Source organism: Peromyscus californicus, unplaced genomic scaffold (assembly GCF_007827085.1).
Source record: "Peromyscus californicus insignis strain IS unplaced genomic scaffold, ASM782708v3 Scaffold_12__1_contigs__length_115047231, whole genome shotgun sequence".
NCBI lineage: Eukaryota > Metazoa > Chordata > Mammalia > Rodentia > Cricetidae > Peromyscus > Peromyscus californicus.
The window spans coordinates 48,721,995-48,735,496 of NW_026294413.1; the positions used below are offsets into that span (position 1 = coordinate 48,721,995).

Consider the following 13,502-nt stretch of genomic DNA (forward strand, 5'->3'; position numbering starts at 1 on the left):
ATGGGGACAGGTTATCAAGCTGGACCATCTGCCACAGTTCTCTCACACAGCCCCATCTCCATCCAGGTCCCAGTCACACTCGAACTGTTAGCTTGAGCCAAATAAAAAAATGATAATATCTCATGGATTTTGACTATACAAGTATGAAAACTCATTTGTTTCCACTAAGCATCTCACTGCCTTCTTACTTAGCCCCGCCTCCTTTAAATTAATTTCATGTGCAAGCTCATTTTGAACTCCTTCAAAGAAAAGTATAATAGCGTGTATCTCAGATTGAAACTATGAGCCGGCCATGCGTTTTAGCGTTCTCTCTGTTCTCTCCACACTGTGCCTTTTTGGGTTGGGATGGGTTGACCATTTGGTTGGTTACACTGCACAGGCTGGCATACAGAACATTATTTAGTTGAAGCTGACCTCAAACTCCCAGCGATCTCCTGCCTCAGCTTCCTAGCTACTGGGATTACAAACATGAGCCACTGCTACAATGATGAGCTTTTATTTTTTAAGAGTTTCTTATTTCTGAGATGCACGATGATGTGTTTATTAATAAAATGATGGTACAGTGTCTTGGATTTTCTTTAAGATAGTATTGACAAGACATAAATGAAACACAGTGGGCCTGGAGCTGTGGGGTGGCTTGGGTCTGTAACATTCCCCGAAAGCCCAGGTGTTACAGGTTTGGCTGCCAGCCTACAGCATTATTGGGAAGAAGTGGGTTCTAGCAGAAGAAACTGAGCCCGCTGCAGGATGTGTCCTTGCAGGGGGCATTGGCTCCGCCCCCTCACGCCCCCCCCCCCCCCCCGCTCACGTCCCGTGTCCGTCCGTGCCCCCCCCCCCCCCCCCCCCCCCCCCCCCCCCCCGCCGTCTCACTCTTGGCTTCCCAGCCATCATTACATGAGCACTTTTGCTTTATCATGTGTTCCCTGCCATGACCTCTTGTCACAAGCCTCATTGACTGAAGTTCCTGAAACTCTGGATCAAAAACCAACCTTTTCTTCCTTCTAAGTTTTTACGCTCGGGCATTTTGTCGTCATCACTGAGGCGGTGAGACGGATGTCTAGTGTATTGTTGTTATGCAATTACATCTGTTTTTATGGATGTTTGAATTTTCCCATAATGGAATACTTTTTTCATAGCAAAACCTCGTCACCAAGGTCCGGGATTCCGCGAACCCTGCATCTCTGTATGCCCCCAAACGGGTGTATTCTGCTTTCTTGGCTTTCACCCACCGTTTTCCATGTGTAGTCATAACCATCCACGTTCATCACTGGCATGACGTAGAAATCCACGTGCCTCAGGAGATTGGTATACAGCTTTTCTTTCCCATAGAACTGGGTGACCTGCGCGTTAAATCAAGGAGTTTAGTGTCTCATTTTGGGTCCTTCTAAGCTTTGCCTTGGTTTTAATGAGTTTCCCTCTCTTAGGAACAAGGTGTTTGACAGCTTTTGATGTGTAGATTTAATTTGCAAGAAGAGTAACAGTTTCTCCCCCCCCCCCTTTTTTTTTAAATTGGGTCTTAGGTAAATTTATTTTCAAATACTAATGAAACTGTAAACAAACACAAATAATTGATTGTAATACAAATTGACTGCTGTAACACTTGGGGATTTTTGTGTCTTACGGCCCCCCTCACTGCTTTATTGTTTTCAAAGGACTTGAGATTTTTCATTAAGAATTAATAACAGCTACTTAACTACAGCTGGGCTTCTGTTGACTCACAGCAGCTTTGAAAACCTTCTCATTCTACTCTTCTTACTTCCCTATGCCTGTGTATGGCAGGTGGATTCTCCTTGCCTCACTCACACATTCCCCTGGACATAGTATCCTTGTTCACAGAGCTACTCTGCTGCCTGCCCTCATCTGCCGTCTCCCTCCCGTAACAGAGATCTACATGTCTATCACAATTCCTTCTGAAATCTCAGAACATCTTGTTGTGAATACCAGTTCCTTAAAGTAACTGAACTTAGCCGGGCGGTGGTGGCGCACGCCTTTAATCCCAGCACTCGGGAGGCAGAGGCAGGCGGATCTCTGTGAGTTCGAGGCCAGCCTGGGCTACCAAGTGAGTTCCAGGAAAAGGCGCAAAGCTGCTCAGAGAAACCCTGTCTCGAAAAACCAAAAAAAAAAAAGTAACTGAACTTAGGGTACTCTGACATCACATGGGTCAACGGAGACCTTCCTATTTAATGATGGCAGAAAAATTGAACCACCCATTTCTAAATTCTCCTTCAAACACCAAGAAAGGATACCCTTTAAACCCATAAAGTTTACAACAAAGATTTTTTAAAAAACAAAACTCAATATAGTTCCGCTCCTTTCCAATAATCCATAGTAACCAGAGCTCTTCCTAATCTTGTTTCAGACCAGTGGTTCTCAACCTATGGGTCGAGACCCTTTAGCGAGTTGAACAACACTTTCACAAGGGCTGCCTAAGACCATCAGAATACACAATTTACATTATGATTCAGGACAGTAGCAAAATTATAGTTATGAAGTAGCAACGAAAGTAATTTTGTGGTTGGGGGGTCCCCACATGAGGAACTGTATTAAAGGGTCACAGCTTTAGGAAGGCTGAGAACCACTGTTTTAGACCCAGACAGACTTAATTAGACGATGATCTAACAGTCCTTCGAACTGGTCATAAATTTGTCTCCAGTTCCTTTCCCTCACATTTTGTCACATGGCTGTAACACTGCTGGCAGTCTTCAGAGGACTTGCTCTGGGTTGCTGATACTCATCAACTGGCCCCCAGTCCTCCCCTGTTATCTCACATCAGCTTAGAGGTGCATCTTTCAGCGCGGTCCAAGGACATCCACAGAGTTCACTCCCAAATGATCAAAAACACAGGCAGCAGAACCTCAAAGAAAGTTCTCTATCTGGTTAAATCACTTCACCTAGAAAGCTTTGATTTGACATTGCCATAGTGCAACAACATTGATACATTTTAGTTTGGGTATTATTGATAGATTTAGTTTGGGTAGAATTGTTTGTTGTCTTAAATACAAATCAAAAGGTATTGATAAGAAACAGGTTTTTCCTCATTATTAACTTTTACAAGTTTCTTTTAAATCATACTTCAGGGCTGGGAGAGATGGCTCAACACTTCAGATCATAAACCAGTGTCTGATGTATAGCACCCACATCAGGTGGTCCACAGCTACTACAACTCCAGCCCCCAGAGCATCTGGCACTTCTGGCCTCTATGGGCACCTGCACACACACACACACACACACACACACACACACACACACACACACACACACACACAGAGAGAGAGAGAGAGAGAGAGAGAGAGAGAGACAGAGACAGAGACAGAGACAGAGACAGAGAGACCAGTATTTAATGGCTTCAGAGAGAGGAAAAGGCAGTCTTCAAGGACCCTGATAGATTATCCAATCCCAGGTAGTCATTCCTAAACATGTATACATATGAGCAACACTAAATGAACTCAGTAGGTTGTATTTATAGGTGTGTGTGTGTGTGTGTGTATGTGTGACAATAATGATTAAAGAATAAAGGGCTATGAAGTTGAGAAAGGGTAGAGGAAGAGACACAGAAGGAATTGGGAAATGATGCCAATACAATACTAATATATGAAAGCTTCAGAAAATAAAATATATTTGTACAATTGTGCTGTGCAATAGCATCAACATCCTCTCACACACTTCCTATGCCTGCTCAGAAGTACATCACTTAGATATTAATTGTTGCTGCCAGGTTGATTTCTATAAAGAGTCAGTGAGTAAATGATGTATTCCCACCCGCAGTGTGCATGACCATTTCCTGTAACAATGTCATCGTTTTTAAGTTGTACCAATCTGAAAACTTTAGACCTTAATTTTAACTGCCATATTAGAAAGTTTAATTCTCTTTTCAGAGATTTCTTGGCCCATCTGATTTGCCAATTTATGTGCTTGACCCACTTTTCTATTGAATTACTTATCCTCTTTTTCAATTGCTTGTAAGAATCCTATTCATTTTATAGATAATTCAGCTTCTGTGCAAATACTTTCCTAAATCCATTCATTGCTTATCGAATTTGTTTACAGTATCCATACTATACAAATAATAAGATGTTTATGTAGTAAAAATGAGAAATAATAAAATAGTAGCTAAAAACAATAAGAATAGAAAACACTATTTAACGTCATCTACATCTTTACCCTTAAATAGTTAAAATGCCAGACCAACATTCCTATATAATGACTGGGTGAGTCATGCCACAGTTGCTTGCCAAAATAAAACAGAAAAAGATAGAAGAAAGAAGCAAGTGTTTTCTTAAATCTTCAGCTTAAGAAATAAAAGCTTAATGAAAGGAAGGAGAATTTGCATTTGAGGAAAAAAATTCTTTGAAGTAGTTCAGTGACAAGTTAAATAAATTTCCTGCTACAAATTTGTGAATTATGCTGATGTCATTTTCCAGGAGGAATGTAGTATTCATTGTTAAAACAGTAACAGAAGAGCCTATTACTTTCAAAGTAATAAAGCATGCATCATTTTAATGTTCATGGTATTTTTTTAATGTAATTTATTTATTTTTACTTTATGAGCATTGATTCATGTTTTGCCTACATGAATGTCAAATTCCCTGGAACTGGAGTTACAGACAGTTGTGATCTGCCATGTGGATGCTGGGAATTGAACCTGGGTCCTCTGTAAGAGCAGCCAGTGCTCTTAACTGCTGAGCCATCTCTCCAGCCCCAAGTGTTTCTTATTTTGATAAATGTGGCATGGTGAGTTTCTTCATTGCTTCACCCTCCTTTACCACTGATTCTATAACAGTCTTCCAGCAAAGCTGGACCCTGAGAGATATTCAGTGTTAGCCCTTGGATTTCTTTATCCCACAGTGAAGGCCCAGAGAGATGGAGTGAGGATGGGTTGGAACAGGCCTGGGTTCCTGGTCCAAGCTCCACCTGTGCCTCCACACGTGTGCCTCTGAAGCAGCCATTCCACGGAAAGGGGTATTATTATTGCCTTTAATAGATTTACTGAGACTTAACTGACATACCAGAAATTTGATGTTTTAAAGGTGAAACTCAGTGGTCCTTGGTATTTTCAGGGGCCAGTGTAAATGTCACCACTCTCTGATTTCAGAGCCTCCATGACAGTCACTCCGATTCCACCCCCCTTGGGGGTCAGAAGAGGGGGTTGGGCCCCTTGGAACTAGAGTCACAGACAGTTGTGAGCTGCCGTATGGGCGCTGGGAATTGATCCCCAGGCTTCTGGAAGAGCAGCCAGTGCTCTTAACTGCAGAGCCATCTCTCCGGCCGCTAAGCTTCCTGTCTTTGTGAGTCTGCCTGTTATTGAGATGTGCAGCTTTCGTGTTTGGCGTCTTTGACAGTATAATGCTCTCATGGCTCATCTCTGCAATAGCGTGAGTTAGAATCCCGCTCCTTTCCAGTGCTGGATTTCACTGTAGAGAGCCGCCATATTCCCTTTCTCCACTCCTGAGTGGTCCGGCATTGGTACTGCTTTCACCTTCTGGCTATTGCGAATGCAGTTGTTATAAACATTTGTAAGTGTGTGTGTGTGTGTGTGTGTGTGTGTGTGTGTGTGTGTGTGTGTGTTTCACTGTCTTGGGGAGATGCCTAGGAGTGGAATGGCTGCCTCATATGGCAATTCTATGTTTAACCTGTCTGACATTTTATTTATTTACATTACTCAGATTTCAAATGATTCTCTGGTGTTGATTTGAGAAGAGGGTCTCATCTCCATGAGTGTGTCATCTAATAAATCATTGCCATAGTGAGCGTGGTACTTATATCTAGTGAATGAATTGCTTTTTAATGAGGTAGATAGTTGAAGGAATTGTACCTGGCACACAATATTTGAAAACAGTTCAATATTTGCCGGAAGTAGGATTTTCCAACAAGAAAAGTAGCACAAGTGAAATCACAGTGATGCTGTAAGGAGAAGAGAACAGAAGACTGGAAGATGGAAGGCGAAGCCAAGCTGATGCCTGTCTGCTGGAGGCAGAAATCCACGGAGCCAGAAATAATGCTCGACGTAGTGATGCAGAGGTCAAGGTACTGAGACTCTCACCTGGTCAATGGATCTCACACACAAGCTTTAACTTTAGTCAGAATGGTGGAAAGGGATGCTGGAGGAGTAAAGAATCACAAAGTTGGTCCCAAGGGTTGATCTGGAGGCCAGTGGATGAAAAGAAGCAGAAAAGATGGGAGAGTGAAACCATATTATGAAATCTGAGGAAGACACAGAAAGAGATGAGTGGTATCAGGATGCAAACTATTAATGCAGTCCTCCAGGCCTCTTTGGCACATGGTGAGGTGCTGGATGGAGCTCCCAGGAGGCACTGTTCCTATCAAGGCATACATCAGATCAGATCAGATCAGGTGAGAAGAAGCAGGAAAATGATGAGGATGGAAGGGCCAATTTTGTGGGCAATTAGGGGAGAGTTTTCCAGGGTAAAGTTGCAGGTCGAAGAGTGAGTTGTTGGAGAAAGTGATGAGTGAGGTGTGGTGCTCAGTGGGTATTTACTGGGCTACTATGATGACCAGACCATGAGCTGGGGCTCGGCTGTGGTGATGTAGGTACGGACACACCAGTGTCAGCTTCTGCTTTTGCAGAAATAGAAGGGATCTAGGTTGGCCCCTAAGAATTAGTGAGAAACAGAGAGAGGGGCATGACCAACTCTGGGCTTCTCAAAGTGAATTAATACCATCATTGAGGGTGGACTATATGGGTTTTCCAATACTTATTGAGATCTAGGAGGGAGTAAAAGTAAATTGAGCTAAGGTTTCAATTCACCTTTGACTCAGGTAACTTTTAAAGGTAGAATCCACCCATGCAAATCATATTTTGAACCTAGGGCCATTGGAATAATTAACCACCGAGTTACAGTCCCAACCCCATTCAAACTATTTGAAAGTATTTGGATTGACTTTTCCTCCAGCAGTGGTTTGAAATATTTTAAGAGTCAGTAGCCTGCGTTAGTTGTAGGCAGATGAGGCTTGAATGCTCACTCACTCAGTGGGAATTACTGACAAGATTATTGACTTGAGTAAAAAAGTATCTACTGAGTACCACTAAGATAAAATATTTGATGGTAAAATCCTCAAGCCATAGTCTGTTCCCTATCTCTCCAGAGTCTAGGTTCTCAGGGATGACTTATGAATATTTATAGAATAAATAAAATAGTCATATAAAGAGTCAACAAATGGGTAAAGGGTAGCTGGAAGAAAAGGTGTTGTGTTGAGAAGGAAACGTATTGGGGGAATTTTGCCAAAATGAACCACTGCCAATATGAACTGGTGTTTCATTCTGGCCATTTTCAGCTTCCTCTGAAATAAATAATATAAATAGGTGAAAAATAAATGTTCTCACTTTCGTTCTCCACTAGCTGATGACCCCTTTATTAAAGCTATCCAGCTTGGGTAAGGTGCAAGGCAACCAAATGACTGTACTGGTGAGGGATGGGTGAGTGGGAACCAATCTCATTTGGTCCAGATTATTTCAACTGTGGGTGAAAACTATTCAGTAGGCTCAGGGATGCTGCAGTACTGTTGGACAATGGTTTTTTTTAAAAGCTCTTTGAAACCCAGGAAGTTCTAAAAGAAGGCTTATTAAGAAGACTCAGGCAGCCGGTCAAAGGCGGTGCACACCTTTAATCACAGCTCTTGGGAAAGCAGAAGCCAGCCTAGGCTACAAAGCAAGTTCCAGGACAGCCAGGGCTACACAGAGAAACCCTATCTTGGAAAAAAAAAACAAAAAAGAAAGAAGAAAAAAGAGGAGGAGGGAAAGGAGGAGGAGGGGGAGGAGGAAGAGGGAGAAGAAGAAGAAGAAGAAGAAGAAGAAGAGGAAGAAGAAGAAGAAGAAGAAGAAGAAGAAGAAGAAGAAGAAGAAGAAGAAGAAGAAGAAGAAGACAACTCAAGCTGTAAACAACTCAGGAGTTTCAGGAAAATCCTGAAACTGACCAGACACACAAGGTCCCTCACTTGCCAAGTAGAAAGTAAGGCTCTCTGGGGAGACAGAAATCAGATGAACTACCTGGCTGATGATCAGACTAGCCAAGTCACCTACAAGGGATGCTCTTCAACCTGTAGAGCTGCCTGGAAGTTGTGCAGTGAGCTCTAGGGTTCCGGCTTTCATGAGCTGTCAGTTGTGCTGCGGCAGGCTTTCAGTAATAAAAGCTGCCTTTATGTCCTTTCTGCTCCCGGAAGTAACCCTTTACCCACAGTCTTGGAAGTAACCCCACTAAACCCGCTGGTTCTTGAGCGGTGTCCTTAAGTAGGTCTGTGATTGCTTCGATTTCTGAGTTGAGTGGACATTTTATTCACATCTCCTGGGAACAGTCTCCCCTGAGACTCCTAACAAGCTCAGATTTATTGGAGAAGGGAAGGTGTGAAGGAGGTGACAGTGGTTAGGAGTGTTGCATTTGTTAGGACCCAGTACAGGCAGAAATAACTTTATGTTTGATGTGTTCTGTTTGGTAAGAGAGATCTAACCAATGATGTCCTAATGTTCTGACTGATCTTTTTTTGTTACAGTCTTTGTGAGCAGTGTTATCAAAAAGGTATGCATTTTGAATTTTCCATACATGTCTCTTTCTATTAATCAGAATGGATGGTACATATGCCCATTTTGTAGGATTTGAAGCATAATCTTACTGTTTTTATTCATTGTGGAGGCTGATAGCCCTCCTAATTATCACTTTTATGGCATACCCTTTGTCTTATATATGGCTTTTTCTTTTTTTTTTTTCTTTCTTTCTTTTCTTTTTTTTTTTTTTGGGTTTTTCAAGACAGGGTTTCTCTGTGTAGTTTTGATGCCTGTACTGGATCTCACTCTGTAGACCAGGCTGGCCTCGAACTCACAGAGATCCACCTGCCTCTGCCTCCTGAGTGCTGGGACTAAAGATGCGTGCCACCACTGCCCAGCTGTATATGGCTTTTTCTTAATGCCAATCCCTTCTTCAAGGACAGAATTCTTTATTATGACACATGGAAAAGCATTATCTGATCTGTAAGTGTGTGCTTCATGTTCAGTTCCCAAGGGTGGGATGTGGCAAAAGATGTCCAGACAATACGAACCAAAATGATGATGATGATGATGATGGTGATGATGATGATGATTAAGACCAAACAAATAATTTCTTCAAATATTTTTTCTACTTTAGGAAGCTTATCACTTAATAGAATATTGTTTCTTAATTATCGTTCCGTGTGAACATGACAGTTTCCCAAGCTTCACTTGTAAAACTTGAACCAAGAATTCCAGGTTATGATGTGGGAAAATGCAGCTTAGTCATAACACAATTGAAACACTGGCCCATGGGAAGTACTTACGTAGCCTATGAACCACAAGCAGAAAGCAGGTGAGATCCACTCTCTGGCATGGATTCCACAGTCGATCCATATGGCATTTTTAGCTGTTTGTTTCTCTCCTGAAACCTGCACACACACACACACACACACACACACACACACACACACACACACACACACACAGAGAGAGAGAGAGAGAGAGAGAGAGAGAGAGAGAGAGAGAGAGAGAGAGAGATAAACAAATAAATAAATATACAACCGCAAACAGTATATCCCTATCATGCCTTTTCCTTTACTCCATCCTTTCAATGGACTTACTGCATAGACACTGTTCTCTGTGTTACTTTGAAAGTTCTCAGAGCAAATTAAAAAGCTGGTGAGATGATGGGAGGATTGCTTAGGTCTGAGGTATGTGTGAATTGGGGAAGAGATTGAAACCAGAACTCCTGCCCCTGCACTACATAGGCATGCAGACAGAAAGAGAAGCAAAGAGTATTATTACAAGTGTGTCTTTACTCCCTGTAGGTAAGTGTTATTTGCTGGTGGGCAGTTGTGTGCAGGAAGGATAGAGACTTTGGGAATATAAAAGCCCTCAAAATTTCTCCATGGAGTACACTTTTTATACACTACTATTTCTGCACTTCACCCCCAAAGGATGAAATATCACCAGTTGATTTGTAAACTGGTCCCATTAGATTGGGGACAGGGGCTTTGATCTGATGTACAGGGTGGAGGGCTAGCACAAGGTGTCAACTCTGTGGAGCAAGAAGAATCAGTTTTTACACAGTGACAACCTTTGACATCTGTAGATGGATTCTCGAGGTCAAGCCAGCCAAAATCCTAGCATAGATGGAGGCAACTGATGGTTGTTGAGGGAGGGAGAATAAGTTTTCTCCAGGGTTGAGGCCCCTGAAAGTCTACCATGCTCCAGGAGATGGTCCTATATACGTGCACATATGGGTGCATAAGTGTGGAGAGAGACAGAGACTGAGAGACACACTGAGGAGAAATAGAGAGGAATTGAAGGGGAGGGGGTAAGGAGTGGCTTTGACCAAATATATGCACACGTGAAATTATCAATGAAAAAGAATTCTCAAGAACATTTCCACAATCAATCATGATTTATTTGGTTTAAAATATTTTCCTTATTTTTTTGTGGGTGCTGGGAATCAAATCTGGGTCCTCTGAGAGGGCAGCCAGTGCTCTTTAACACTGAGCCAACTCTACAGACCCCATAGATTTGATTCTTTGAAATTAGTTACAAAAATAAATTCAGGATATGGAGAAAAGGGAGAAGGATTATAAATTCAAATCAAGAAGAAAAGCGAGTGAATATTGTCATTTACATCCTCCTGAGAAGGTTTCTGTGCTGGCTAGTCTTATGTCAACTTGGCACACAAACTAAAGTTATCTGGAAGAGGGAACCTCGATTGAGAGACTGCCTCTGTAAGATCCAGCTGTGAAGCATTTTCTTAATTAGTGATTGATGGGGGAGGTTCCAGCTCATTGTGAGTGGGACCATCCCTGGGCTGGTGGTCCTGGGATCTATAAGAAAGCAGGTTGAGTAAGCCAGTAAGCAGCACTTCTCCATGGCCCCTACACCAGCTCCTGCCTCCAGGTTTCTGTCCTGTTTGAGTTCCTGCCCTGACTTCCTTCAATGACAAACAGCAATATGGAAGTATAAGTCAAATAAACCCTTTCCTTCCCAACTTGCTTTTGGGTCATGGTGTTTCATCACAGCAATAGAAACCCTAACTAAGTTGCCTTTCCTAATAGCAATATCTAAATAAAGGAAAAAGAAAAATGGCCACTAATAGTCAAATCATCTAATCAAACAGATGTGGGTGATTCTATCTAGTCAGTGTCAGGAAAGTCCTTACTTGTCCAGGTTAGTTGCCTTACTTCATCATTCATTCACTCACTCTTTCATTCATTCATATTTGTATACTTCAGCTTTAGGGATAAATTGCCTGTTGCCTTGACACTGACAACATTGTGGGTCTGCAGAGACTTACACTGTGTGCACCTCCTCAGTTAAGTAAGAGTAAAACTTGATGCAACCAACCAGGATGATGACTTTCCCCATGTGTTTATTCAGCTTCCAGACATCCAGTTGCAAGATGCACACAAAACGAGAAAGTGTCACAGGTGGGCATGCATGACAGTTCCCGTGGAACTAACCTATCAACTGACTGATTCGCTAAAGGAATCCATATGCCTCATCTCTGCCTTGAGTCTGCCCTGGAAGTTCCTAGGAAGGACAGATTGAACCTGAGACATCCTGATTCAAAGTCTTGTCTTAGAGCACCTGCAAATGCTCACCTACTGCAGGTGATCATGTACCAATTCTGCACCACTAAAAGCAAATGTGTTTTTCTATTGGTTACATTTCTGTAGAGCATTTCTTTCATTTTTTAAGGGAGAGAGTGTGGGAGAAAACAGAACTACAGAATTGGAAAGGTGTAACCAGTAAGTGTTATCATGGTCGTGATGCCTATGGCTTTTCTAGAATTCACATTCACTGATCTTCTCTAAGCATAGGTTATTCAAAGAAGACACCTCAGCCAAGGCCATATTACTGTCTCCTTTCTTTGGATATTGTTAATCACAAGGTTGAAAAGAAGCCTTCCTAGAATGGTACAGATGACAATATTTAATCCTCTTTTCTTCTTGCTTTGGTTACTGTAAATATTCATTAATTTTTATAACTCTTCTCCCTTATTTACATATCCTGAAATTATTTTTGTAACTAATTTTTAAAAATCAAATTCTCTTTCACAAGACTCTGCAACTGAAAGTACATAGCCACATCTGTGGTGACTAAGGCGGTCCCTGCAGCATTGCCCGGCTCTCTGAGTTTACCTGGCTGGTGGTTCGGCTCCTATTTTGGTTTTTCAAAAACTAGGCTACTGTTTGTCCAAGAACAACTCAAGATACACAATCTCTCCCAGCCGATTTGAGGAGGTAGTAATATAAATAGAAGAAGCACTTGAGGAGTAGCCAGATTACTCCCATCATTTTATGCGTGTGGCCACTGAAACCCACAGAAAGTGGTTTATCTAGCTGTCTAACATAGCATGAACACAGGGGAGTCTGATTCTAGAGGTGTTTTCCACTCATAAACTCATTACTCAAGAAAAAATAAAGGTAATTTATTCCTAAGTAGCTGGATATTAAAGTTAAGATACACTTGAAACAAAAATATTTCCAGAGCTCAAAGAAAAGTAGAACTAAGCTATAACAAACATCATTGCATAATTAATAATCCCTCTAAGTGACTCTCCCCACATACCTTTAACACATAAAGTGGGTACTTTTCATATGATGAGCCAATGTAGATTTTTTGGAGCCTGTCAGGATACCGTTCGGTTACAACATCTATCCAGGAATAGATCTATGAGGACAGAAACTACAGGTTAGTCACAGGACAAGTTCGCAGGACATCGATGATCACAGGAAGTAGTCAGCTTCTTTGCAGACAGGAGATCCCTCTCCGTTCTCGCAGATAGGAGAACTGGAGAACTGAAAACACTGGGGATGGAGTATTTCCTCCGCTGAAAAGAATCTAAGTTTTAGGGGGCAAGTGAAGTGGCTCTATTAAGCATAGAACAAAGAGTTAATCTTTAAAACATGGCCTTGGAAATGATTGGCTTTTATTTAATTTTATGTTGTGTCTATGGGTGTTTGTCTGTACACCACTCGGGTGCCAGTGGAGGCCAGAAGAGGGCACTGGATCCTCTGAAAGTGGAGTTACAGGCAGTTGTGAGCCGCTCGCTCTGTGGATGCTGGGAATTGAAGCCCGGTCCCATGGAAGAGCAGCCAGTGTCTTAACTGCTGAGCCAGCTCTCCAGCCCAGACATTATTGTTTATCCATTTTCTAGATCTGATGATTGAATGCAGGGCCTTGTACGTGATAGACAAGCACTCTACCATTGAGCTAGGCCTTGGGCTCTTTGTTGTTTTGTCTTTTGAGACAGGATCTCCTATGTAACCCAGGTTGGCCTTGAACTTATCATCTCCCCACCTCAGCCTTCTGAGTACTGAGGTTGTGGTTTTGAGCCACCATGCCCCATTCAAGAGTTCCTTTTAGAGGCTTATCACATTGAGACTCTATCTCTATGTATGGGGTCCTCCTACCAGGCATCCTGGAGTTAACATTATGAGGCTTAAAAAAAAATTTTTTTTTCAGGGCTAGGGATTGCTGTTGCTATGGTGGTTGC

The 13,502-nt window shown here is 42.1% G+C and overlaps 1 protein-coding gene across 1 annotated transcript in view; it reads right to left on the reverse strand.

The window, feature by feature from the left end:
- Cpb2 (carboxypeptidase B2) overlaps positions 1-13,502 on the reverse strand; it is a 38,415-nt gene that overhangs the window by 10,498 nt on the left and 14,415 nt on the right. The window contains exons 6-8 of the mRNA XM_052734226.1: positions 12,575-12,676; positions 9,304-9,408; positions 1,230-1,340 (exon numbers count right to left, since the gene is read on the reverse strand). Coding sequence (XP_052590186.1) covers positions 1,230-1,340; positions 9,304-9,408; positions 12,575-12,676 — 318 coding nt within the window. The remainder of the gene's footprint in view (positions 1-1,229; positions 1,341-9,303; positions 9,409-12,574; positions 12,677-13,502) is intronic.